The 25,752-nt window shown below is 45.0% G+C and overlaps 2 protein-coding genes across 12 annotated transcripts in view; both read right to left on the minus strand.

Annotated features, from left to right (window-relative positions):
• ZBTB47 (zinc finger and BTB domain containing 47) overlaps positions 1-251 on the minus strand; it is a gene marked incomplete at its 3' end in the record, with an annotated part of 9,974 nt that extends 9,723 nt beyond the window's left edge. The window contains exon 1 of the mRNA XM_015568310.1: positions 200-251. The remainder of the gene's footprint in view (positions 1-199) is intronic.
• Positions 252-7,201: 6,950 nt separating this feature from the next.
• The window catches only part of NKTR (natural killer cell triggering receptor), a 36,580-nt gene continuing 18,029 nt past the window's right edge, over positions 7,202-25,752 (minus strand). For 3 of the 11 annotated variants that reach the window (XM_015568383.1, XM_006770510.2, XM_015568380.1), the window contains exons 7-17: positions 22,925-22,954; positions 22,301-22,446; positions 21,202-21,424; positions 20,410-20,565; positions 18,599-18,686; positions 17,993-18,138; positions 13,643-16,522; positions 10,316-10,411; positions 9,224-9,280; positions 8,882-8,911; positions 7,204-8,710 (exon numbers count right to left, since the gene is read on the minus strand). In XM_015568383.1, coding sequence (XP_015423869.1) covers positions 8,527-8,710; positions 8,882-8,911; positions 9,224-9,280; positions 10,316-10,411; positions 13,643-16,522; positions 17,993-18,138; positions 18,599-18,686; positions 20,410-20,565; positions 21,202-21,424; positions 22,301-22,446; positions 22,925-22,954 — 4,036 coding nt within the window. In that variant the 3' untranslated portion in view covers positions 7,204-8,526. Of the gene's footprint in view, positions 8,711-8,881; positions 8,912-9,223; positions 9,281-10,315; positions 10,412-13,642; positions 16,523-17,992; positions 18,139-18,598; positions 18,687-20,409; positions 20,566-21,201; positions 21,425-22,300; positions 22,447-22,924; positions 22,955-25,752 lie in introns of those variants that run through there. The other 8 variants (XM_015568382.1, XM_015568384.1, XM_006770516.2 and 5 more) reach the window with 6 other exon arrangements.

The following is a 25,752-nucleotide window of genomic DNA, read 5'->3' on the forward strand; positions in this document are numbered from 1 at the left end:
GGCGATCCCAGCTGAGGAGCAGAACCGGCACCCTGGCCGCTCACCGCCCCCACCCTCTGGCCCGGGCTGCTCTGATTTGAGGGTGAGTCTGGGATCTCCAACTAGCCGGTCCCGCACCCCTCCCGCAGGGCAGCCCAGGGCTCCTTTTGCTCTACGCTTGCAGGACTGGGTGCCGGTGGACCCATACCTACCTACCTACCGGGTGGTCGCTGCACAGCCCCGCCTAGGGCAGGAGATAACAACACCCGGACCACCGCTGGAGGAGCGATCCGAACCTCCCAGGTGACTGGCCCCGGACCAGGAGGAGAGACGAGGGAGTGCGTCCAGAGGCCCAGGCCCACGGTGCCCCCAGCCCTGCGGCCTCCTCGCTCAGTCTCTGCTGGGGAGAGGCAGCCAGGCCTGCGGAATGCTGCTCTGGCATGGACACCAGTGGGGGCAGGGGGCTGGCTGTGCTGGCAGGAAGCGACAGAGGAACGCTGCCAGGCCGAGCAGGCAGCAGAGTGAGGACCACAGGGCTCTGGGCTTGGCAGGGCCACCATTGTGGAGAGGGGGCCTCTGTGGGTCTCATGTGGCCACGTCATCATTCAGATGCACCACCCCCACCGCACCCCAAGTTGACTGCAGCCCCACATTTGGTCACCCTCCCATGCCCCCTCCTGACAGTCCCACTCAATCTTCCTGCCCCTCCCCACACACATGCACCTGTGCTTACACACCATCCCATGCCCAGCTGCAGCAGTATCCCCCGAGTATGCCATCTTACTCATGGGTGAGCAGGGACTCTAGGACCTGTGCAGGGTGACTTGGTTCTGGATGCCAGGGGAAAATGGAGCAGAGGCCAGATCCACCATCCTGTAGTCCGATGGTTGGTCCTTCAAGATTGTATGGGCCTCCCCTAACACCAAAATGGGGAGGTCCTTGAGTAGGGCATCGCAAGGCCAGAGAAAAAGCACCTCAGGGGCAAAAAAAGTGCCAAGAGAAAGGGGAGGGATGCACACAGCCGGATGGAGGGGTGGGAGAGACCCTGGTGGAAAAAGAGATGGGAAGAGAGGAAGGGGCATGGATGGGGACTGTGTGTGTGAGGCAGCCACTGCAGACATTTTGCACTTCTGTAGCCCTGGTAGGTGCATAACAACTGGCTTAGCTCCCTGAGGTCTTGGGGGAAGGCCAGGTCACAGCAGCTTACATGCCACACCAGCCCGCCACGCAGGGTGCCTCTGCCTCCCTCCCCGCCCACTTCTCATCTGACTCAGTGGATCCTGGCCCCATCCTGGGAGGTGGCAAGGAATCGCGTAGCCTCTGGTTAGATAAGGACAGCCAGGCCCAGCATCGGGGCAATGTGGCCTCCCCCACGGCTGGGAGGAGCCTGGCAGAGAGGACTTCAGGGACACTCCTGGGCCCACTTCCCAGTCATGGCTTGGCAGCCCAGAATGACCAAGGTAGGGCTGCTGGCCCCCTTGGGATTGGCCTATGTTGCAGCAGTCAAGCCAAAGGAGGGGCTAGAGGTGGGAGGAGGAGGGGGGTGAAGGCGGGTGTGTGTGTGTGTGTGTGTGTGTGTGTGTGTGTGTGTGTGTGTGTGTCTTGGTCTCCAAGAAGACCCTAGCAGTTCCCCTTGCTTCCATGGCCTCCAACCTATCTGGGGGAGCCCCAGGCAGAGTCTGAGCTCTATGAGAGGCTGTTGGCACCTGGGTCACAAGAGAACTGGAAGGAAGGGGCTGTTTGAGGAGCTTAGCCTGGGCTCCAGTGGAGCTGCTTAGAGCTGAGACCAGCATGCTGAGGGCGTGCACATCAGCTGGAGCAGAGGGAGGGGAAGGGCGCTCCAGGCAGAGGGAGCATCTGCAAGGGCCAGGAGACAGGCCGTTTGATGCCATGGAGTCCAAATTCTTGTCTGGTGGGAGTGCCCAGCCAGATGGAGACAGCAGCGTTGCCCTCTGCGCCTTGGCAAGGGCCATGCCATGGGAGCTTCACTCCAGGCTTGGTCAAGGCAGGCTTTCTGGAGAGGGTCGGAGAGACTGGGTTCGTGGGGAGGGGTCCTGGGCCAGGATGGCATGCCCCAGCGGGAAGCCAGGAGCTGGTGGGGACGAGGGCAGAGCTTGAGGAGCCTCAGGCACTTGAGGCTGGTGCTGGCGAGGTCAGCAGCTGTGCCCCTGCCTCTTGAGATCAGCTCACGGTTTTTTCACAACTTCCCTTCGCACCCAGCCCCAAGCTTCTCTCTCATGTTAGGGAGGAAGAACAGACCCAAACAAGCAGCCCCCAGGCTCAGAGATGCCAGACTCACCCCTATCTAACTAAACCTGGAAAGACCAGGATGGTGTGTGTGTGTGTGTGTGTGTGTGTGTGTGTGTGTGTGTTGTGAAGCTGCTGTAGCTGAGAGGGGAGGAGGGAGGCAGAGTGGCTATTTGGGCCGGCACTTCAGTCCCAGGTCATCCAGGGCCTCCTGCAACTAAAATCTACCACCAGGCCAGATTCCCTAAGCAAAGGTCTCACTGGCCTCAATGCCTCTGGCTGAATTTGCTTTTATGTTGAAGATATAAAGGACCCCTCTGAGCAACCATTCTGTGGCACAGTCCTTAAGGGTTCTGGCCCAGAGCCAGACTGCCTGGGTTCAAGTTCTGCCTCTTCCTAAAGTTGGGTAACTAGATCAATTGCTTGGCTTTTATAATTCAGCTCCTCCCTGCTGGAACGGGTGAGGATTAAATGCTTAGAACCAAGCACGCAGCCACGTAGTTCAGGGAAGCTGGCCCGTGGGCTTGCCTCCAGGAGGGTAGGAGGTCCACAGGTTAACGTGGAGGGCCAGGCTCAATCATTAAATGAGAGGCCTGGAGTCCCTTGGCCCATCAGGGTGGGCGAGGATCCTGGATGCAGCTAGGGAGGCCTGGAATGCCAAGGCCATGACGTCTGTGCTGCTGAGGGAATGCAACCTGCTGGTTTGAATTAGGTCCCCACCCTCCAGCAGATGTACCCTATTCATGCCAAACTCAGTGGAGGCAAAATATAAGCCACACCCCTCCAATCCCACATCCAGAGATCTATGCACCCCCACCCTGCAGGGCCCTGGGTCAGTTGGGGTTTCCCTGCCACCCCACCACCCCACTGGAAGCTATTGGATTTGATTCACACGGAGACAGGGACCAAGGGAGCGTTGCCTCTTTCTACTGAAACCTTTGAAAACAGACCGCCCCAGCCTCCTGCCCCTTCGTGCAGCTGCTTGCCGCCTCTGTCCTGGGGCAAGCAGGTTCTGTCTCTCAGGGCACCCGGCTCCTGCGGCTCCTGTGCAGCAGCCTCTACAGCAGTGGTTCTCAACCTGTGGGTCGCGACCCCTTTGGGGGTCGAACAGCCCTTTCACAGAGGTCACCTAAGACCATCGGAAAACACATATATAATTACATATTGTTTTTGTGATTAATCACTATGCTACCACTGCTCTACAGCATCAAAGAACTCCCTCCCCAGCTCCTTCCATCACAAGTGCCTCAGGGGACTCCGGCTCTGCCTTCACTACAGGCAGCAGCAGAGTAGATGCCCTCTCCCAGGCCCCTCACCTGGTTGCAGAGACTAACACGCAGGCTTCTCACTCCACACTGACTGGAGCCTCCTTTCCCTTCCACAGTGACGTCTGGCCATTGTTCATGGTCGCCTGAGAGGGGCATTTCCTTGGATTATCCTACCTCCTGTTCAAAGCCCAGCTGATTCAGAACAGTCAAGACCAAAGCCCTTGACATTTCCCCGGAGACTGCCCAGCTGAAGGTGGTCACTCCAGAAGGGGGATGAAGACACAGGCCCAGCAGCAAATGAACCCCGCAGGAGCCTCACTTGGGGGTGTTCCACAGCGACTTGCACATTTCCTTTACATTCTAAAGCAACACATCCAGGCTGGACTATTGTCAGCAACTGCCTGACTTGGGGGTCCTCCTTTACTGAATTTTGAAAATGGAATCTCTACAAGCCTAACTGTGAGGTTATGTTGTATTCACTAAGCAAATACAAATTCTGGAGTGCCGAGGAGGCAAAAGTTAATTGTACTTGCCCTGCGAATCCCCCTGTGGCTGCTATAAATACCCTGTGTTTCCTCCAGGAGAGCGTGCCCTGTGCCTGCTGGTGAGCCACAGGAGGAGGGAGGTGTGGAGGCTGGATCGGTGGGTTAGCAGCACGTGCAGATGGAACGGTCACATTCCTTCCTCAGCAAAGACATCCGCGTGCAGGTCACAGCTGGGTGACAGCAGCACAGCCTGGAGGAGCTCGGAGTCAGCAGGGAAGGGGACGTCTCTGCCTGAAGCTCCTGGGCTGCGCCTCCTGCCCCATCACTAATGCTCAGCTACAAGATGAAGGCGCCTCGGAGCTGGGGCAGCAAACACGCGAGCTTTCCTGTTCCACTTCAGAAAGACTAGCTGAAGTGTGGGGAGTAAAGAAAGATGAAACAGACTCCGGCTTAGACTAAGTAGATATTTTAATTTCTACAAGGTCCCCCTTTCAAGTCTTGGGGAATTTAAATGAAGTGTATACAAATTACACATTGCTGATATGTACAAAAGTATTTTCTAGTTTTTAAACAATACCAGCCATATCATGTTTCATTTGCAGTAAACAGGACATTACAAAAACAGTCCAACAATGCATTTTCTATTAAGCACAATACACAACGTAATTCAATTTTATTTATAAAATAACTTAAAATACAGAATAATCCCCTTAGGAAGAAAAACTGTCTCTGTAGTTCATTCAGTAAACACACAAGCTGAAGGCTGCAGCCGAGGGCTGTTCTTTTCAATGGAGAAAACAATGAGGCTTCCAGGGCACACTCTTCAGGATAGAACTCCACCCGCAGCCCCAGTGGGTCAAGTTACTGCCTGTGGTAGGCAGAATTCTACAGTGCTCCCTTCACCCCATATCCATGCCCCAATCCAGGACCCTGTGATGATATGTTCTATGACCTTAAAATAGGGAGACTAGCTCGGTGGGCTGGATCTAGTCACATGAACCTTAAACCAGAGGAGGAAGGCGGAGAGATCTGAAGCAGGGGGGCTCGATGGCCACCACTGGTTTGAACATGGAGGGGAACACACGGGAAGGAACTGGACTAGCCTTAGGAGCCGAGAGAGGCCCCGACAGAAACGGAATAGTGCTAACCCCCTGAATGAACACGGAAGCAGCTTCCCTAGAGCCTCCATAGGGGAATGCTGCCCTGCTGGCCCTTGGTTTCAGCCTGTGACACCCTGAGCAGAGAACCCAGCCATACCACGCCAGATTGCGAGCTACAGAACTGGGAGCTAACAAACAGGTACTGTTTTAAGCTGCAAGTTTGGGGTAATTATTTACAAAGCAATAGAAAACCAACACACTGCCCAAGGGTAACTTTCCTTAACATAATTAGATTTGGCAGTTTTTGTTTGGGTTCTAAATGCAGTTATTTTCCCCACTGAGTATCATTAAAGCAATATTCTCCATTGTAGGCAACTTTAGAAAACCCCTCATGTGAATCACACAATGTTTTGTATTCACTAGCAAGAACATTTGACTTAAGTCCTGTTTTCTAATGTACTCTTATCTATCAACTTGGCAAACTACTGACCCCTTAACCCTGTTAATGAACCTTTTATGGGTAACGGTTTGAATACACCCAAGATCCTCCTTCCACCCTTCAAGGGTGTCCAATCCCTCCAACAGAGGGCTCTTTCCCACATCCCAAGTACACCAGGCAAGGCCCGGGGTAGGATGGCACAGAGTTCTACATCAGACATCCCATATGGATTTCTTCTGCATAACTGGACTAAACTGGCACTAAGGTGATTAAGTACACTTGTGGAAAAAACTCCAACGAGATAAAACAAAAAATCACACGGTTTTTACAGGTCAAGTCATTTTTGGAGGAACCACCCCAAACTGAACGTGTAATTTGTACAGTCCCATACACCTCTTTCACTGTCTGTTGTCCGGGGTTTAGTCATGTCACCAAGGCTTCACTGAGTCAGCGTGGCCACGGCGGAAACCGGAAAACCACTTAGAACCGTCCAGCTACTGCTGTGTCTCTGACTTGAAAGACTTAGAAGCCCCGCACTATGTGCGGGATGGAGGCAGGTAGATGGTGGTGGTACTTTGAAGTCCATTCTTCAGTCCACCCTTCCAGAGGCACACACGTCAGCCAAGGAGGCTGGCCACACAACCCCTTTTGCCAATCCTGCCTGGCCCAGGAGACCCCCAGCCCACATCATGGCCTGAGAGGACCCCTCCAAATATTCAGTGAATATAGCGGAGAAGGAACCGTGTATGGTGCCAGTGAATAAAAAAAATTTTTTTTAAAATTTCTCTACGAGATTCTAACGTATAGTATAGAAGATCAACGCCTAAAGAGGCACCAAAAGGTACCAAGCACCAAAGGGTGAAGTGGAGTAGAATGGTTTTCACAGTCTAAACTTCTGAGAGTGCTTATTAGAAAGCACATGAAACATGAGGTGCTCGGCCGCTGCACGGACTATAGTTAAGGCTGATTCATTCTTAGCCTCGCCTGCCAACATGAAGTAATACAGACGGCGGGCTGTGTAATGACCACTTTCCTGATCCTCTGAGACAACACAGAAGGAATGAATCAAGAGCCCCAAAGCTACTACCTCATGCTCCTGACTACCATCAGTATCAATCTAGGTGGTTTGATTTTAAGAGCACATATGTGTTAGACACTGTTAATGGTATATAAACATTTGGCCACCTTTAATAGTTCTCCACAGGTCTGTGCTTGGCAGCAAATACTGAACCTGAACAATGGGCAAAAAAACTCTGCATTCTAAGGAACACCTAAGATGGTAGAGAAAACATCTATCTAAAATAATATTGCAAATTATACTAAAATTTCATGGTTTCTTGATTCAAGAAAATGAAATTCACTTACATAGTCGATCGGTTGCCTCCCATGCTCGCCTTGACCTGGGATCAAACCTGCAACCTTTTTTGGGGTACAGGTATGACACTCCAACCAACAGCCACCGAGCTGGGGCAGTAACTGTCGCTTTTTGTTTTGTTTTCTTTTTTAAATCCTCACCCAAGGATATTTTTTCTATTGAGAATGGAAGGGAGAGAGAGAGAGAGAGACTGAGAGAAACACCAATGTGAGAGAGACACATCGATTGGTTGCCGACTAGGACCAGGGATCGAGCCTGCAACTGAGATACGTGCCCTTGGCTGAAGTTGAACCCTTGACCCTTCAGTCTGTGGGGCAACGCTCTAACTACTGAGCAAAACTGGCTACTAGGGATGTAGCTTCTTATTTACAAGAGTGGATTGAAGGTGCTGATGTGGTGACACTGGACTTTTCAGAGATGTTTTAAATGGCAGATAGTAATATTAAGGTTAAGATAAAATAAAGAAATATTACATCTTGGAAAATTCTTTGAAATCCACTCATGCAAATGAGCAAAGTAATTTTCCATGCTACCCAAATGGTCATCAATATGTCATCAGACTGAGGAAGTGAGGGGTATGGAAAGCAAAATGGTGCCCAGTGAGGGGTGAGGGTGTGGGGCATGGACAGGAGCATTATGATCGTGCGTCAAGAGGACATGGTCACCATCCAGTTAGTTGGAAAGAGATTCACTGGGAGCCACTTTGTAGATACTAGGAACACACACACACAAAAGGGACCAAGTGCTGTTCCCTGGGGCTCAAGGATAGTACAGAAGAGTGGCAAGGCAAATGACATACACGGGCGTGGGGGTGGCTTATCTCAGGTCAGCAGTCAGGGAGGACTTCCCAGGGGCAGTAGGCTGCAGTGGAGACCTGCAGGATAAGTGGGGATTGGCCATTTCAAGAGGTAGGGGGGGAGATACTGGCATGGGGGTCTCTAGGCAGAAGCAAAGGTTCCAGCACATTAAAGCGGGGAGACAGAAAAGCCTGGGCTGGAGGTGTGGGTGGAGAGGCCTGAGGTGCAATGCTAGAACCTGGACGTGTGCCGGAGGGCAGTGCGGATGGAGCCCTTGAAGAGTTTCAAACAAGGAAGTGCCCAGATTACACATAGCATGATATTCTACAAGGATCACTGATTGTCCCTGCAGTGAGTGGGGGAAGGGTATGACCGAAAGTCCCCAGGAAAGGGATATTACAAAAAGTCACCATAACAACTTGCAGTTTTAGGCAAAATGTTACATAAAAAATAATATTTATAAATATAATATATAAGAAACACATTTTCCCCCAAATAAATGACAAGATACAAACCTCAATTCTGCTGTTAAAGCAAATAATTATGACATTTTATTATACATTTATTTTTAAAAATTGACAAACTGGCTTTGCTGTTTCTAGCAACAAGCCCTATTTTAAGAAGTGGGCCATGCTTTGGGTGGACTACTCTCTTTACTCCTTCCAAGAGAAATGTTTGTCTAAGGAAGATGTGAATATTTAAAAATCCATTTTAGAGTCAACATTAACAATAACTAACAAACAATCCTTGGCAACTCTTAATACAAAGGCCACATTTAGCAGCTGCCTGTGGGTTGCTGAAACTCAAGAGGAGGAAAAGGATTTGTCTTATGAAGATTATGCTTTCTCTCCTAAGTCTACCGCCTCGCACACCCAGTGCCCACGGGCACGTGCAGTGTTCTGGGGAGGGACCCACCTGGACCGCCGGTTGTAGCTTCTGCCGCGGTGGTAACTGTCGCTCCTCTGGCTGCGGCTGCGACTGCGACTCCTGCTGTAGTAGCTGTCGTAAGTGTAGGACCTGCTTTAACAGCAACAACAAGCACTAAGGTTTCCTCCTCAAGCACTCACATTCCCGCTTATTTTTAGGAGCTTCAGGCTGTGTTCTTAGAACATGGGCACTGTTTGATGGTGTGAGGCGCATGTGCATAACAAGTACTGAAAACATTTAACAAGTTCCCCAAATCAGACTTACCGTATTAAACAGAAAAATGTTAATTCTTTTCTGCATTGAAAAATATCACAAAATTAACACTGAGTTAGTTGGATTGAATCTGGTGGGTATCAGGCAATTATATTCAATAAACACCTGCCATTACAATTTGACATCAATTGTCCCTTTTGACACTAGAGTACAATGGGCCAACAGAAAAAAACTCAAAGAGACCTCATTTAGAAAGGGTATGATTTCATGAGACAAATATGTGTGTTTAAGTTTCTCAATAAAATGCAACACATTTTAAAGGGAATTAAGGGTTTTATAAAACAAGGCCTCTCAATTCTGCCCCGCAGGTGGCTGCCCAGTCCCCGTGCATACCTGGACCGACTGTGGGGATCGTATGAGGTGCTCCTGGACCTGCTCCTGCTGGACGTCCTAGTAGTAATCACAGGAGGGACTGTCATCTTAGGGGTTAGGACAGGCTACATCAAAACTCTAGACACTTATTTGCCCATCAAGAAGAAAACACAATGACATCCAGCAGCTATACTGATTCTATCTTATCTCAAAAGCATGTTGGATGTTTTAAAAAGCATGTTGGGTTTCATAAGAAAGATTAAGTTTCTGCTCTTCTGCACCTAAAGAAAGTCACTTTGACCTGGGGTGGTAAACACACAATACAGCACACAGATGATGCACTTTAGAACTGTATACTTGTAACTTGCATAATTTTATTAACCACTGTCACCTCAATAAATTCAATAAAAAATAAGAAAGTCAGTGGGGAGGCTCTAACTGGGTGGGGGAGGAAGGTCTGCTCAGGGAGGACACTTATAAGTAAAATGAAGCTGCAGCCGTGGGAAATACCCGAGAGGCCTCCTTTTTCCTTCTGGTTCCCCCTTTAAAACTCCTATCCCAATCTCTCACCCAACTCAAGAGGTGACTGCAGATGTGGTTAAGGAAGATGTACTGTGAGTCGGGAGGAGGAGGAGGTAGAGGTCACAGGGCCTCTTTAAAATATTTCTACTGCTTCCCTTTCCTCATTCTGGGAAGATCCCAGCCTGAGAACAGCCAGTAAGAATCTGACTGCCCTAAAAAAAAAAAAAAAAAGAAGAATCTGACTGCCCTTTTAAAGAAAGAACTAGCCGAGGCCGGTTTGGCTCAGTGGATGGAGTGTCGGCGTGCGGACTGGAGGGTCCTGGGTTCGATTCCGGTCGGGGGCATGTGCCTGGGTTGCGGGCACATCCCCAGTGGGAGATGTGCAGGAGGCAGCTGATTGATGTTTCTCTCTCGTCAATGTTTCTAACTCTCTGTGTCTGTACCATCCTCTCTGTGAAGAATCCATAAAATATATTTAAAAAAAAAAAAGAAAGAACTAGATGAGGAAAAAGCTGGACTGGCCTTCAGCAACGACAAGCCTTGAGAAGCAGACGGGATGGAGACCATACAGGAGGGTGGGTTCCCGCTCACCTATGACTTTTGTAACTGCGGGAGGAACTGCTCCGGCTTCTTGTGCGGCCTCTGCTGTACCACCCTCTGCTCCGACTTCTAGAGTAGCTTCTCGATCTACAACGAAGAGTGGAAACTGTAATCACAGCAACTCCCCATGCTGTTAAACTTAATTACTTAGAGGGCAGGCAGGGGAAAGCTCAGTCAGAGGGAAGGTCGTTGGGAAGATCTCTCAGGCCCTCCTCACAGTGGGTATGGCAGTGACAGCTAGTAAGGGTTTAAAGTGCACTGAATGAAATAAAGAAAAGCCAGGAAAGGCTAGTACAGGTATGTCTATAGGAGTCCTATTAGTACTGGAAGAGGAAACAATCCAATCTTTATTAATGGTAGAACGGGTTAAAGAAATTAATGCACAGATTTATATTGAAATGTTCTAAAGCAGAAAAATGTATTAACTACAGCCTTGTGTATCAACTGAGCTATCTCTCTGGAACATAATGTTGAGTGAAAAGGCAAATGTAGAACATATATAATAAAAGGCTAATATGCAAATCGATGGAATGGCAGAATGACTGGTTGCTATGATGCGCACTGACCATCAGGGGGCAGGCACTCAATGCAGGAGCTGCTCCCTGGTGGTCAGTGCACTCCCACAGGGGGAGGGCCGCTCAGCCAGAAGCCCTGAGCTGGGCTCACAGCTGGCGAGCACAATGGTGGTGGCAGGAGCCTCTCCCGCCTCCGCAGCAGCGCTAAGGATGTCCGACTGCTGGCTTAAGCCATCAGTCAGACGTCCTCTGAGGGCTCCCAGACTGCGAGAGGGTACAGGCCAGGCTGAGGGACCTCCCCTGTGTGCACGAATTTTGTGCACTGGGCCTCTAGTTACTTATATAACCAATAATTAAACTCTAATTTTTTAATCTTAAGAACTATAGTTATGTTAATCTTTGTATGTTTGCCTGATTACTTTAAGAGTTCTCAAAAGTGGAATTGTTAGGTCAAAGAGGATATATATATCCTATATAATAAGAGGTTAATATGCAAATCGACCCAACGGTGGAACGACTGGTTTCTATGATGTACACTAACCACCAGGGGGCAGACGCTCAACGCAGGAACTGCCCCTAGTGGTCAGTGTGTTCCCACAGGAGGAGCGCCATTCAGCCAGAAGCCAGGCTCGTGGCTGGCAAGCACAGCAGCGGTGGTTGGAGCCCCGCTTAGCGCGGGGAGCGTGCCTAAGCTGGCAGTCAGACATCCTCCAAGGGGTCCCGGACTGTGAGAGGGCACAGGCCGGGCTGAGGGACACCCCTCCAGTGCATGAATGTTGTGTACTGGGCCTCTAGTGTGTGTGTGTATGTATATCTGTGTGTGTGTGTGTGTGTGTGTGTGTGTATATATATACTTTGAAAACATGCAAAAGCAACACTGTATAAGGATAGAAACATTTGTGGTAAAACTATAAAGAAAAGCAATAAAACTATAAGGGAAGTTCAGAATAATGTTTAACTCTAGGAGAAAAGAGAGAAAGTAGGGTAGCATGGGTAGGGCTACATCAGGGATGTCAAAGTTCTATACTAGTATTTTAAGTTAGATGACATTTTTTATTACTTCTTATACCTTAATCACTTATTTTATTTGTATATCTATTTAATATTTAATAAAACAAAAACTCAAGCAATGCAATCCTACCCCTCTGCACTCACTTGGCCCCCTGCCCTTCTCCCCAGTTCATACGTGTCACTCAGGATCAGAACAATAGCCCTAGTGTAGGCTACTTATGTAATGTAGTACCTCACAGGTTTTATGCAGTTTTGAACACATTATGTCCTAATAAGATTCTGGTCATTTACCCAGCAAGCACTTATAAAGCAGACTCTGTGAGGGACTGGAATATGAGTAGGGAGCAGTTTCTGGATTAGCAGACATTTAGTCCATCCAAAATGTCCATCTGGCTGACACCAAATGGTCCCTGATACTTGGTCCTGTCAAAAACATCCATGTTTAAAAAACATCCCTGGGTTCAAAGAGCTCATGTTTATTTCTATATATATTTTTAATCCTCACCCGAGGATATGTTTACTGGTTTTAGAGAGAGGAATGGAGAGGGAGGGGGAGAGGGAGAGGGAGTGAGTGGAACATGGATGTGAGAAACACCACCTTTCGGTGTACAGGACAATGCTCCAACCAACTGAGCCACACCAGCCTGGGCTATTTATATTTTTTATGTAATACATAAAAAATACTATCATGTTTTAGTGGTCCAATAACTGTGGGGTAGCTGCACTGCCAACAACAACACCCCTTCCCACCCACCCCCCTTGGGGTCAGGCCGATCAGAGGATATGGACCAAACGTGTCCACGGATGCTTTGGATAGGACCAAGATGTTCTGCAAGGCATTCTCTGACGTTAGCGAGTTCACAGCCTAGTAGGGGCATCAGGCCTAGGTGGGTAACCAAAACAGAGAGGCAGAGTTCAGCTATCTCAGTCTACTACCCTCAGCTGAACAGCTTAGAGCAAATTCCTTAGCTTCTCTATGCCTCACCTCATTTATAAAATAAAATACCACCCACCCCAAAGGCACTAAGTGGGAGTGGCCAGCATCACCAACAGCTCAGAGCTATCCGAGTGTAAATGGGAAGGCAGATGTTGAGCAGACAGGAGGCTCGAGTAGCTAAACAGGCAGCTGCACCAGGGGGTGGGCCTAAGCTGGCAGGTGGACATCCCCCAAGGGGTCCTGGACTGCGAGAGGGCGCAGGCTGAGCTGAGGGGACACCCGCCCCCCACCCCCGCCAAGTGCACAAATTTTGTGCACTGGGCCTCTAGTACAAAATAATACTGAATGTCAATTGTACTTGAAAAAATATATATATATAATACACACATACACATAAATAAATAAATAATACACACACACACTCACACACAGGTGCTCATCTTGAGGAGGCAACTTTGTCTCTCTGGTCCTCATCTCTCATGTATGTGAAGTGGAGGGTTAGACAGATAATCTCTAAATCCTTTCCATCCTGTAAATTCAGGATTCACCACTGACAGGTGAGAGAGCAGCTTCACACCTTTAAAGATTAACAACTTGCCACCTAGCATAGCAACTGATTTCTATTGCCAGGGAGCTTCAATTGCAAGTGAGAGCCTTTTACAATGAGCCTAATTTCTTCCCTGAAATCTACTCCGTGTCCTCAATCTGCTGAGTCACACAGCACAAGACTTCTCCTTATTCACCTTCCAGATATTTGGAAATAGTGATCTTGTCCCTAATTCTGATGTTCTTCCAAGCTCAACAATAACAGACTCTCTTTGGGAGGAAAAAAAAAGGGAAGAGAACATTGCTCACCGATAAGATGATGTGGAACTTCGAGATCGACTTCGTGAGTGACTGTAGGAGACAGACCTGGTTCTATGTCTTGATTTGGTTTCAGATTTGCTCCGAGATCGACTTGGACTCCTGGACTGACTGTCACCATCCCGACTAGGTGTCTGCTCATCACTTGAACTCTCCTGATTTCTAGGCCTCCGGTTTAAGCGTGCTGTCTTCCTCACTTCATCAAAGAGGGATCCAGGCCGAACTTTATTTTTGCTTTTAATTTCTATTCTCAAGCCTTGTGGTTTCATTTCAGGCACAGCCGTCAATGCCTTCACTTCCACGGCACTGGATGTAGCCGTTGGTGCTGCCAGGTTCCCCACCCCTTGCAGGGGCTTCCATTTATTATCCAGGAGGCTGACCTGACCCCTTTCGGCCGCCTCCCTCCTCGCTGTGCTTTCCACAGCACCAGCTGAGCCCGTGGAGCTGCTGTCAGGTTTCCCCACCTCCCGCACCGTGGGGCTTTCAGACACGCTGCTTTCCTGTTTCCCCACCTCTGCCGCAGGATGTTCTGCCTGCTTTACAGCGATGCCCGTTTCTGGGGTGTCAAGCCTTGAATTTCCCAGAGGGGATGCTCCCTCCACTTTTGCTGGGGAACTCCTGTCAGGAGTGCAAATCTCCATGTTGTCATCGGCTTGAAACATGTCTTCCACTCTGCCTGGGACACTTTCTTCAATGTGCTGAATGTTTGGGGGAGAACTAGCGACATTTTCCTCAGTAGCTGAAGGTGTGGGAGAAATGCTGAGTTTACTCTCATCGTTAGCAGGCTGCTCAGTATCTGATAAAATCGTGACTGCATTCTGTTTATCTGAAAGGCTGCTGTCTTCACAGGGCTTCTCAGTTTGGGGGATATTTTCTTTTGTAGTTTCACTGTTTTCAGAAGCTTGTTTTTTCTCCTGTGACTCCTGAGTCACTTGCTTTTCATTACTCTCCTCCTCCTCCTCTTCACCAAATTCTAGTGGAGGCTGCCAGTGAAATGCCTGTTTTCGTTTTGGGGCCTTATGCTTTTTGTCTTTTTTCCCTTTCATTTTCTCTTTCACTTTTTTGGTGTGTTCCCTTTTCAGAGCTTCCTTTGACGCGTGTTTGTGCTTCCTTGGCTTTCCCCTAGGGTTTTCTGAGTTGCAACAGGACCCCTCAGAATCAGAGGTGGATGACTGCTGTTTGCTTGACTTCCAAGCACCATTACCATCGGGCAGTGAAGAACTTGCTGAAGACTTTGTTGTGGGTTTGGCTTTGACGTGAATTTCACTAAACTCTGACTCAGAATCTGATGTGGCCTCACCTTCCTCCTTATCAGAAGATGGCAGGGAATTCTTTTTACTGCTCTTAGTTACGTCTCGTTCGGAATTCGACTCAGAGTCCCATTTACTCCCAGCATAATTCTTCCTTTTGGGCTTATTGGCACTTCTAAAGTGATCAGAAAGATTCTCTTTCAAAGTTCTTTTTTTTGAACGCGGGCATTCCCGTTCAGGCTTGGATTTCTCTTCATCTCTGTTTTTCTCTCGTTTGTTACTCATTTCCATTTGGACTTGCTTCTCTTTCTCCTGGGCTGACTGTGTCACCTGAACACCTGAGTGTTCACTGTCCGAAGAATAATCTAAGGATGACCTGCTTTCGCTATACTTTCTCGGGCACGAAGACTTGTCTCTGCCTTTGGTATATTTACTGCGAGGTGTCTTTCCAGAGCTGCTGCTCTGCCTTTTATGTGAAGTGCTATTTTTTCCACTGGATCTAAGTTTTCTCTTTGCTCGTCTTCCAGCATCACTGCTAACAGAAGAATATGAAGATGATCTACTACATTGTGAGCGATCACTGTATTTATTTCGTGAATGAGATCTAGATGAGGGAGACCTAGACCTTGAGTGTGAACTTGCTACACTTCTCGACCTTGTGTACGATCTGGAATAAGACCTACTCCTAGAGGATCTGCTCCTTGACCTTGGGGAACTTTCTGAACTTCTATCACTGTATTTTGAATAAGCACTCTGATCACTTTCTGAATTTTTTTCTCTTTTATTGTAGGATGATGAACTACCAGTCTCCTTAATATTTGTTAAACTGTAAGTGCTTTGGATGGGTAGCAAATGGGTTGTTTTTGCTTTCATTTCCTGAATTCGCTCATAAGAGGGCTTCCAGGGCTTCTGTCCAGGCTTCCACCTGGAAGGAGGGGGACTGTCACTCAGTGGTATCACAGGAATATGTTCCGCCACCACTGGCTGTTGTACTAGGACGGTTTCACTCTGTGGCACTGTTGCTCTTAAAGGTTCTGTTTTAACTGGTTTATTTTCACTTAGCTGAGGGGCTGTTCTTTTGGGGGACTTTGATGCTGTCCGTTGGTGCCCTGACTTGGAACTAGATCTGGACTTTGATCTACTTGGGGAATGTGAGGAGGATTTCGATGGAGTCCGTGATCTTGAGCTTCCTCTAGAGTAAGACTGGGAGTGAGATTTGGATCTGTAGGAGTCTCTGCTGGAATGGGTGGAAGAGCTCTGATCACCCTTATCAGATTTAGACCAGTCCCTCTTGGATGAGTGATGAGAGGATAGCGAGGAAGAACGAGATCTCCTTTCTCTATCACAAGGGAATTTCATTCGTCGGGTAGAAGATTTTGAGGATTCTATGTCAGATGGTACAATAATCCTTCTCTTCTTAGTCTGTTTGTGTCTTCTGCAATGTTTTTGCTTTTTAGCTTTCTTTTTATGTTTAACTTTTTTGTCTTTTCTGCGTTTTTTATGGTGACCATCAGAGTGTCTTGCTGTACTAAGGTCTGAATAATATCCATTGTAAGACCATGATCTCGATCTTTGGGACAAGCTTCTTTCATCCCATCGGCTTGAACAGGGGTCACTTAACCTATAGAAAATAGCATAATATGCATCCATTACTTCCAAGCATGTTTTGTATATTTAAAAATTTTTTTTAAATGTATTGATTTTAGGAAGAGGGAGAGAAAGAGAGGAAAGGAGGAGGGGAGCAGAGAAATACTGATTTGTTGTTCCACTTATTTATGCATCCATCGGTTGCTTCTTGTATGTGCCCTGACAAGAGATCAAACCCACAACCTTGGTATGTTGGGATGATGCTCTAACCAACTGAGTTACCCGTCCAGGGCTTCTATGTTTTAAAACTAAAGCACATTTTGTTGTCCATACAAATGCACTGACAAAAGCCTACTTAATGACAGAGTACTGGCTCCATCAACACTTGAAGCACTTGCAGGAAGGATAAATCAGAGTGACCGGCCTGATCCTGACCTTACAACTGCAGACACAGGGGCAACTGCTGACAGAGCCAGTTACAGAAGGGTTTTCTCCATAGCTAAGCAAAGAACTTCAACGTTGATAGGAAAATGTAAAATGGTTTTGAAAACCAAACCAACGAATCACAAGAGCACTGCTGACTACCATGTTCCTGACTGTGAGCAGCTGATAACCCTCTGCCTCCAGGAACAATGTTACACTCAGTTCCCAAACAATCCTGTGGAGTCCCTGCAGATACAGGACAGCTACCTGAACTAGAAGAGAAACCCCTTTTGCTTAAGAAGCTGGCAAGACTATCATTTTAGCTCAGCCTCACAGAGATAATCAAGACCTTCCCCTAAGGTTTAAACTACTTACTACAGAAACTGAGGAAAAGTACGTGAAAATAGACGCAGGCTTTAAATCTCACTGGTAACGTCAGGCTCAAAATCGAGCGTTCACAGTACCACTGTGTCTAAATCACTTCCACACCGCAGATGCACACCTTTCCTTCCTCTTCCAATCTCAAACACGCTACAGGATGCCCACTCCGAAAAAGAGAATTTTATCATGAACAATTACAGAGGGTCCCATTGGTATGTTTTCTTTTCTTTTTTTTTTTTTTTAAGTCTATTTTCACTAGCTATTGTGAGGCCAGCCACATTTCTAAAATAAGCATTCCACTGTGGGGTGTCACTTTGTCCTGGGGTCAGAAGTGAAGGCATACACTGGATACAGATTTTCCCATCTATCAATTCACTCATCAGTGACTAAGAGACCTGGCTATGAAAGTACCTGCTATATCATTTTAAGTCTGATTATTTCTAAAATGGAACAAGAAATCTTTGAGAGACTCAGTAGGTTTACAGTCTTGTGAGGGAAAATTTTGAATTAAAAGCACCCCAAGGCCATCAGCCCTCCTGGTTCATAGCACTATTTTTGCCAAGTATTCCCAAATGTATTCTCTGGTCACTGTCTAATTTTAAATTTAAATCTTTAAGGAAAAATCCAAAAGTAAGTCTCTATCTACTTTATACTTAAAATATAGCAGACACAGGATTGTGCGTGTACGCAAAGCTCTTACTTATCTCCTTTACTCCACTTTTCTCCACTAGGAGGTCTGTATGCTCTCAGTCTCTGCATCTCCTCTTTCCAGTGAGGAGGAGTCTCACTGCTGTCATCATCATCTGATTCAGAGCAGGACCTTGACCTTGGAGGTGTGTGATAGCGCTTTAAAAACAAAGACAGGAATCACTATTTTAAAACTGCTCCTCAACTACAGTCTGCTATAGGACAGAGTTAGGTGTAAGACCCAATCTCAGACCCCATTCAAAGGCAAGAGGATGATATAAAGTTATATCAAACAAAAGCAACTAAAAGAAATAGGAATGGCTGAGATTCACCTAAAATCACACGTGAAAATTTCCTCTTCCAAGTCCTAATGGATACATTCATTAGCCTGGAGTACTCAGCATACTAAGATTTCTCACTGATTGCTTCACATGTTCATTTCATATCTAAACCCTTTCAAACAGGGCAGGGAACTCTAACAGCAACACTGTCCCATAGTTATGGAGAACACCTTGAACAGATTTTGGATTCTACCTAAAATTAAAGCTAGGATTTTGCCTACAGGTAAAAACATTTTACTGCTTAGATAATCTGAAAAAAGAAGTATTAACAAACATACAATTGTGCCCCTTCCTTTAATCTTCCGTCCAGACTTTGACACAGATGGTTTCTGATCACTTACAATGGGTGTAGCATCAGGAATCTTCCTGGAAAGGAGGATAAAAAATAAAATTAGGAAATGTAAGCAGTTTTCTCAATGTTTACATGTACAATTTATGCTTCTATAATACAAAAACACTTTATTTAGACCCAGCATTTTTGTAGAATGAGGCACTCCACAAAATCTAATTCTTTAAGCAAATGTTTTAAATGCCAAAACTGGGGGGTGGGGATGGGCTGAGGGTGAGGGGAAAGGGAGTAACCCAACTGGGTAGAAATACATGATACTAGTAGTATCTATTTTTTCCAAGCACAAAATCTTTTTAAGCACAGTACTATTTTTAAACAAAATCCTCTTTTTCTTTTTTTTATGTGTTAATCCTCAAATGAGGGTATTTTCCACTGATTTTAGAGAGAGAAACATCAAGGTGAGAGTTACATCGATTGCTTGTCTCACACACACACCCCGACCAGGGCTGGGGATCGAGCCCATAACCAAGGTACGTGTCCTTGACCAGAATCGAACAAAGGACCCTTCAGTCCATGGGCCTACATTCTATCCACTGAGCCAAACTGGCTAGTGCAACAAAATCCTCTTTTAGATGTCTCTTGTCAAAAAGTAATGTTCTAAAGGAATCCTGAGTTATTCTTGATTCTGATGCTTAGTTGTGCTTTTTTAAGTCATTTTTAATTTTACTTTATATTTCTTACAGTTCATCTGTCTCCACCTCTCTACTATAAACTGTCACTCTTTCAATGCTCTGAAATGGGTGCCTCATCTTATGGGCAATTTTAAGAGTTTGGATTTTGTGGTGACTATAGTTCTCCATGCATAAGAAGTTTTTTCATACCTCACCTTAATATAATAGCTAGCTTTCAATGAGTACTTACTATCTATCAGGCATTATGTTAATGAGCATTTTTAAATACACTTTTTATGGGGTACAATATATATAACACAGAATTGACCAATTTAAGCGTACAATTCACTGGCATTAATTATAGTCACAATGTTATGCAACCATCACTATTTTCTTTCTAAAACTTTTTGGAAAGAAGCCCTGGACGGGTAACTCAGTTGGTTAGAGCATCATCCCAACATACCAAGGTTGTGGGTTGTTGGTTTTTCAAACCAAAACTCTCTTCATTAAACTCTAATTCTCCATCACCCCAACTTCTGTTTATTACTCTATTGCAGGGGTCCTCAAACTTTTTAAACAGGGGGCCAGTTCACTGTCCCTCAGCCCGTTGGAGGGCCGGACTATAGTTTATTTATTTATTTTTTTTAAATATATTTTATTGATTTTTTACAAAGAGTAAGGGAGAGAGACAGAGAGTTAGAAACATCGATGAGAGAGAAACATCGATCAGCTGCCTCCTGCAAACAATATTTGTATTTGCATGTGGCCCGCGGGCTGTAGTTTGAGGACCCCTGCTCTATTAGATCCAAAGAGTTCAACTCACTTTGCTCTGACAACCAGTTTCACCTCTAATGAAAAACCAAGGAAATAAGGTTAGTAATGAAATCTTTCCAGGCCTCCAATAAGAATTTCTCCCCTGACCAACTTGTCCAGCCCCCTTTTTCTACTACTTATAGAATATGAATTCTGAAAGGTAGGGTAAATGTCATTCTTGAATCTGATATCTCCCGTAGTTAATTTTCAAGCGCTTTGACTATAGGTCATGTTCCATAAATGAGTGTGGAACGGCAATGAGCTTGATGAAAATCATCGATCGGAAATAAAAACACAGGTTAACCATCCTACTTACGGTTCAGGTTCCACTGTGACAAGAGGCATATCTCTTCTCAGCAAGAATCGGTTCTCGGGCACTGGGGGTATCTCTTCTGGGCGGACCACAGGCTTTTCCCTTTTAGCATTTGAATCCACTGACCTTTCCCCATTGTTATCACTTCTCTCAGAGGGACTTAGAGAGAACACACCAAGTCACCAATTATGATATGTACTGTTTGCATTCCACAATAATAAAAGCACATAAAATTAGATATTAAATAGCAAAACTGATACAAGTCTCACTCCAAAGGTTTATAGTTTCCTCAAAGAGAACATATGTCAACTCAAGTGAAAACCCACAGTACTAAAATTCTGAAAACTGTCAAATGTATCCAAATTTTTTCTTTTAAGAGTTTCAGGGAGCCCTGAACTACATGGCTCAGCTGGTTGGACGTTGTCCGGAGAACCAAAAGGTTGCTGGTTCTATTCCCAGTCAGGGCACATGCCTGGGTTGTGGGCCCAATCCCGGTTAGGGGGCATGCAGGAGGAAGCTGATCAATGATCCTCTCTCATCATTGATATTTCTCTCTCTCACTCTCCCTTCCTTTCTAAAAATCAAAAAAATATATTTTTTAAAAGTTTCAGGGATTGTTTTCACCTGCAAACAAATGTTTATGCTACCCTATATTTGCCAGACTTCATTTACAGTAAAAAGATGCTCTCTTTTTTCAACAATAGGTTGCAGAGCTAAGTTACAGAATTATAAATGCTTTCCCCATTCCAGAGAGTTTATTTTTTTTAGGTACAATGATTCTAGGGTTTCACTTACCCTTTTGGACTCACTGCATGTTTATTCCTTGGCTCTTCTGAGCTACTTGCTTCCTTTCGTCTTCTTTTAGGATGTTTAACTTTTGGCCTCCTCTTATGTTTCCTTCTTCTGCTTCTCTCACGTTCAATTTCACTTTCTGAAGATGATTCTGAAGAGGAAGAGGAACTGGAAGAGGAATCCGAGTCTTCTGAATGAGTTGGTTTCTTCCTTTTTTTCTCAAAAACTTTCAAGAAATATTAACAAAAACATTAGTACTGGATTTCAGTGCCTACCTTTCAGAGTAAAAAAATCTGATTAGCAAATACTGTAAAACATGCTTTATGTATAACAAAATAAAAACAACATTTAAATAAACTTTTTTAAAAGCTGATAATACTGTTTGCTGGTGGGATTGTAAGGCAACAAGCCCTTGCCTTCATGAAATCTATGTTCTAGAGGGGTCAGATAAGAAAGTAAGTAACTGCATAATATGACAAATAGTAAGTGAAGAAAAAGCAGTATAAAGGGAATAGGGAGTCAGGGGTAATTTAAGATAACATCTGAGCAGAGACTTTAGTAAAGGGAGTGAGGGGGTCAGTCAGGTATCTGAATAGAGTGTTCCAGACAGAGGAGTCCGCAGCACAAAGTCCCCGAGTATTTGGCATGCCTGAGTCGTCAAGGTCAACATGCTGGAAGACAATGAATGAGGAAGAAGTCGGAAACAACAGGGAGCCAGATGCCTTACAGGCCATTATAAAGACTTCAGCTTTGGCTGACTGAGAAGGGAGACCTAGGAGAAGATCACTCTGGTGGGTCTTAAGGACAGACTGCAGAGTACTGCCACTGAGAAAAGATTATAGGAGAGCAAAGATAGAGGCAAAGTACTTATGAGGCTACTGCAATAAGCCAGGTAAGAGACACTGGTGGTGTTGACCAGGCTGCAGGGGAAGTAAAAAGAAGAGGTAAGATTTGCTGATGGACTGGATACAGAGTATGAGAAAGGGTCTCAGAGCTATGGATACACCACTCATTAAATCCAGGAGGTATCTTTAAGTCACAGTCTTCACCGTGAGTTGCCTGTACCCTGGCTCCCATTACCCCCCCGCCTCCGAACTCTTACCATCTTTTGTTGATTTTGTGGCAAGCACCCCACAGTCAATAACTCGCACATCTGCATAAGGTCTGCTTGCAGCATCAGTTTTCAGATTTTCAATTTGTTCGATTACTTCAAAACCAGAAATAACTAGTCCAAAGACAACATGCACCCTGTCACAACACAAATGTAAGAAAGAGTTGGTTTGCTGACAATTAAGCACGAGCAGTAATCATGTCCACAGACCTAAATATAAAAGCACAGTTTCTGATGCATAAAGGAAATTAGAATCTGAAATCTACTTCATAAAAGAAAAAAAGCAATTACTCAATTTGGGCCTTAGTTTTCTGCCTTTAAAACAATGGTTCTTATTTTATGATAAATAGTCCTATAACAGTCAGAATGTACTTGCTACTCAGAAACCATCCCTGCAGGGTCGCTTCATAGCTGAGAAGCCCTGGTAAAGACCCCTTCAGGGACATGGAAGCCATGGAGTCTCAAGGTTACTGCGCCCTATGATCTTTAAGGAAGAGTTTGGCTGTATAAGATCAAGAGCGGCCCCTTGAGGGTTTACCCATGGTCCAATATGCCTGGGACTGGCCACACAGCCCCCACCTCCCCCTGCCCAAAGTAATACGAAATAACTCTTACCCATCCAGGTGCGGCGCAGGTTTCGTGGTACTGTGGAACCAACATCACAAAGATGGCAGAGACCAGGTGTTCAGGTGAACAGAGCGGAAGAGTTTAACACAGAGCATGTAGAAAACAAAGGGGTAAAGATAAAAAGACCAGGAAAAAGTTAAATATGATATACATGTAACTTAAAACACATATGAAAACCTTAAAAACAGCAAGAGTAGCATTTTACTGATTAAAAAACTCAAAATTATATCTATTTCTCCAATGTGAAGACTATATATACATATATGCACACACACATACACATATTTATGAAATAGGTTTGAAATATACAGCATAGACATTAATATTAAAGTTACTCTAAATTAAAAAAAACAAAAAACCAAACTCAAGATGTATTAAGATAATCAAACAAGAATAAAAAGAACTATCATTTGCTCAATGAAAATGAAAGTGTGACCAACACGTGCTCCACACACTGGACGAGCATGAGTTCTGTTCCTATGTCTCATACTGAGTCAGTGTGCAGCTTTTAGGCAGGCAGATGGGAGTGAGGCCTCAGGAATTCTGTTTCCAGAACTTTCCACCCCTCTTCCTTCACCTAAGGTGAAGCTCTGCCACCACTCAGAGCAACTCTGAAAATGCAGTAGGAGCAAACCTCCAATCTGCCAACACTTCTGGCAGCAAGGCAAACAATGATGGGTAACATCACAGACATTTCAAATTTCCGTGGCCCAGAAAACACTCAACTGGCTTCTTCCAGTCACAAGCTGGCAGCTAGTCACTCTTGAGAAGCCTCTGGGGTACATTTGGTTAAAATACTTTGAACCCAAACTGGTTTTCCCATAGCATTTTCACAAATATTCGCCTTGTGAATTGCAGTAGAAAAAAATCAAACGCAGAAATAACTAGACTCAGATGCATATGCCACAAACATCTTAACTTTTAAGATGACTAATGAACACTTGAAAGAAAGATCACTGGACATCAGGCCATGTTAAAGCAGTCGATTGTACTAGGAGCTCCTTTATCAATTTTTATATTCATTTTAAGTGAACAAAATACAATTTAACCTTCACAACAATGCTAAAAGTCAGTATTCTACAAAGAACTTTAACACTTATACTTACATTAAGACAATCCAGTTCTGTAAGACCACTTCATAAATTAAGAAAATTAAAATGTCAACCTAAGTAGTTCTAGAATTTTAACAGGGATCTTGAGTTTTAAAACCACTAGTCTCAAATTTTCCTTAGAAGATTGAGAAGTGGTTACTCAAGCTAATGTAATATTAAAAATGAATAAAAACAGGCAGGAGAAAGAAAGAAAAGAAAAAAGAAAGAGAAAAGAGTAAGTCTAGCAAACTGGTAAGGCACTAATGCTTCAATCAATAAACTAGCATCCAGAAACTACCTTGGACAATAACTTTGAGAAAGAAATATGCTTCCCACAATGATCAAACTTTACCAAAGCACATTAAAGATAGGACGAAATCAGTCCATACTCTAGACAGCGATTCCATTGCAGAAAGATGTAAAGTAAGTTCAAAGGTGTAAATGTGATGCTGTGTAAAGGCTCCATCTCAAATGTGCAGCAGTGAAAACAATGCATGGTTTGTTGGTTAGATTTATTCCTCTTCCTTCCTCGATCCCCCCCTCTCACAATTCTCAATCTTCTGGTACAGGGGAAAACCTACAGATTTTTCCAAAACACACAGAACCCAATTCAATTTGCCACCTTGGCTAATAGGAATGCTGTAATATGGCAAAACCTTTGCTAATGGTAAGATATAAACATTCTAGCTAACTGTATTGATGTAGCAACATACTACTATCCTCAGAGACTCGATCTGAGGATAGAATAGCTACCTTTATGGAAATTCAGGTTGAGTTTTTAATTCAAATGAAAGCTGAAGACAAATGAACTTGGTCCTTCACTGCAGTAGTGAAGGAAACAAATGAAGACAGGAACAATTCATTCAAGGACAAATTTCAGCTGGTCCACAGTGCCCAATCTGGTGTAATTCAGTCCGTTTACTTACGTCTGCAACTCAAGATGCAGCAATACAAATTTATGCCCTAATTGGGTTAGACTACATATTAAGAATACTGAAACAATCTCAATGAAAGGAAGCCCTCTGGGGTTCTCAGCCTCCATTCCAGTAGAAATACCAATGTCAGGCAGACTTACTGGCACTGGGCTGACACTTAAACATGGATAAACAGAGGATGCTGCCAAAAGGGGTTACAAAAGGACAGGGGAAGTGATATGCTCAGCTCAAGCTATTCAATTTTATTACAATGGACAAAGCCATCTCATCCCACCAACTCTTAACTGTCTGACCTTTCAAAACGATACAGTTGTAAAGTCCCATGCAGTGATGACATGCGCTCAGTAAGTTAAGGCCTTAGGAAGGCCCCAGACTATCATCTGTTCATGCTTCTGAAAACATATCTAGAGGAGAACCACCACACAGAACATTTCAAATGACAGAAGATTTCAATATTTTCAGATTTTCATTTTCTTCTGTCACTTAGACACTAATAATCCAGGTTTCCCTAATTCTTGAGTCTACTTAAAAAATGCAGGGGTGAGCAAAAGTAGGTTAATAATATTACATAAATAATACAAAAATCAATCAATAAACATTACAAGAATAAACTGTGTTTCGTGTACTCACAACTGTAAACCTACTTTTGTCTACCCCTGTATATGTACCAGGGTTCACTTAAACCTTGTAAATTCTAGAAACTGAAAAGTATCACTATTACTCCAACAATCTATTTTTACGCCATTACCAAAGAAGCTTTTGGCCTTATACAAAAATTAATAGTTCTGTA

This window comes from Myotis davidii, unplaced genomic scaffold (assembly GCF_000327345.1).
Source record: "Myotis davidii unplaced genomic scaffold, ASM32734v1 scaffold663, whole genome shotgun sequence".
Lineage (NCBI taxonomy): Eukaryota > Metazoa > Chordata > Mammalia > Chiroptera > Vespertilionidae > Myotis > Myotis davidii.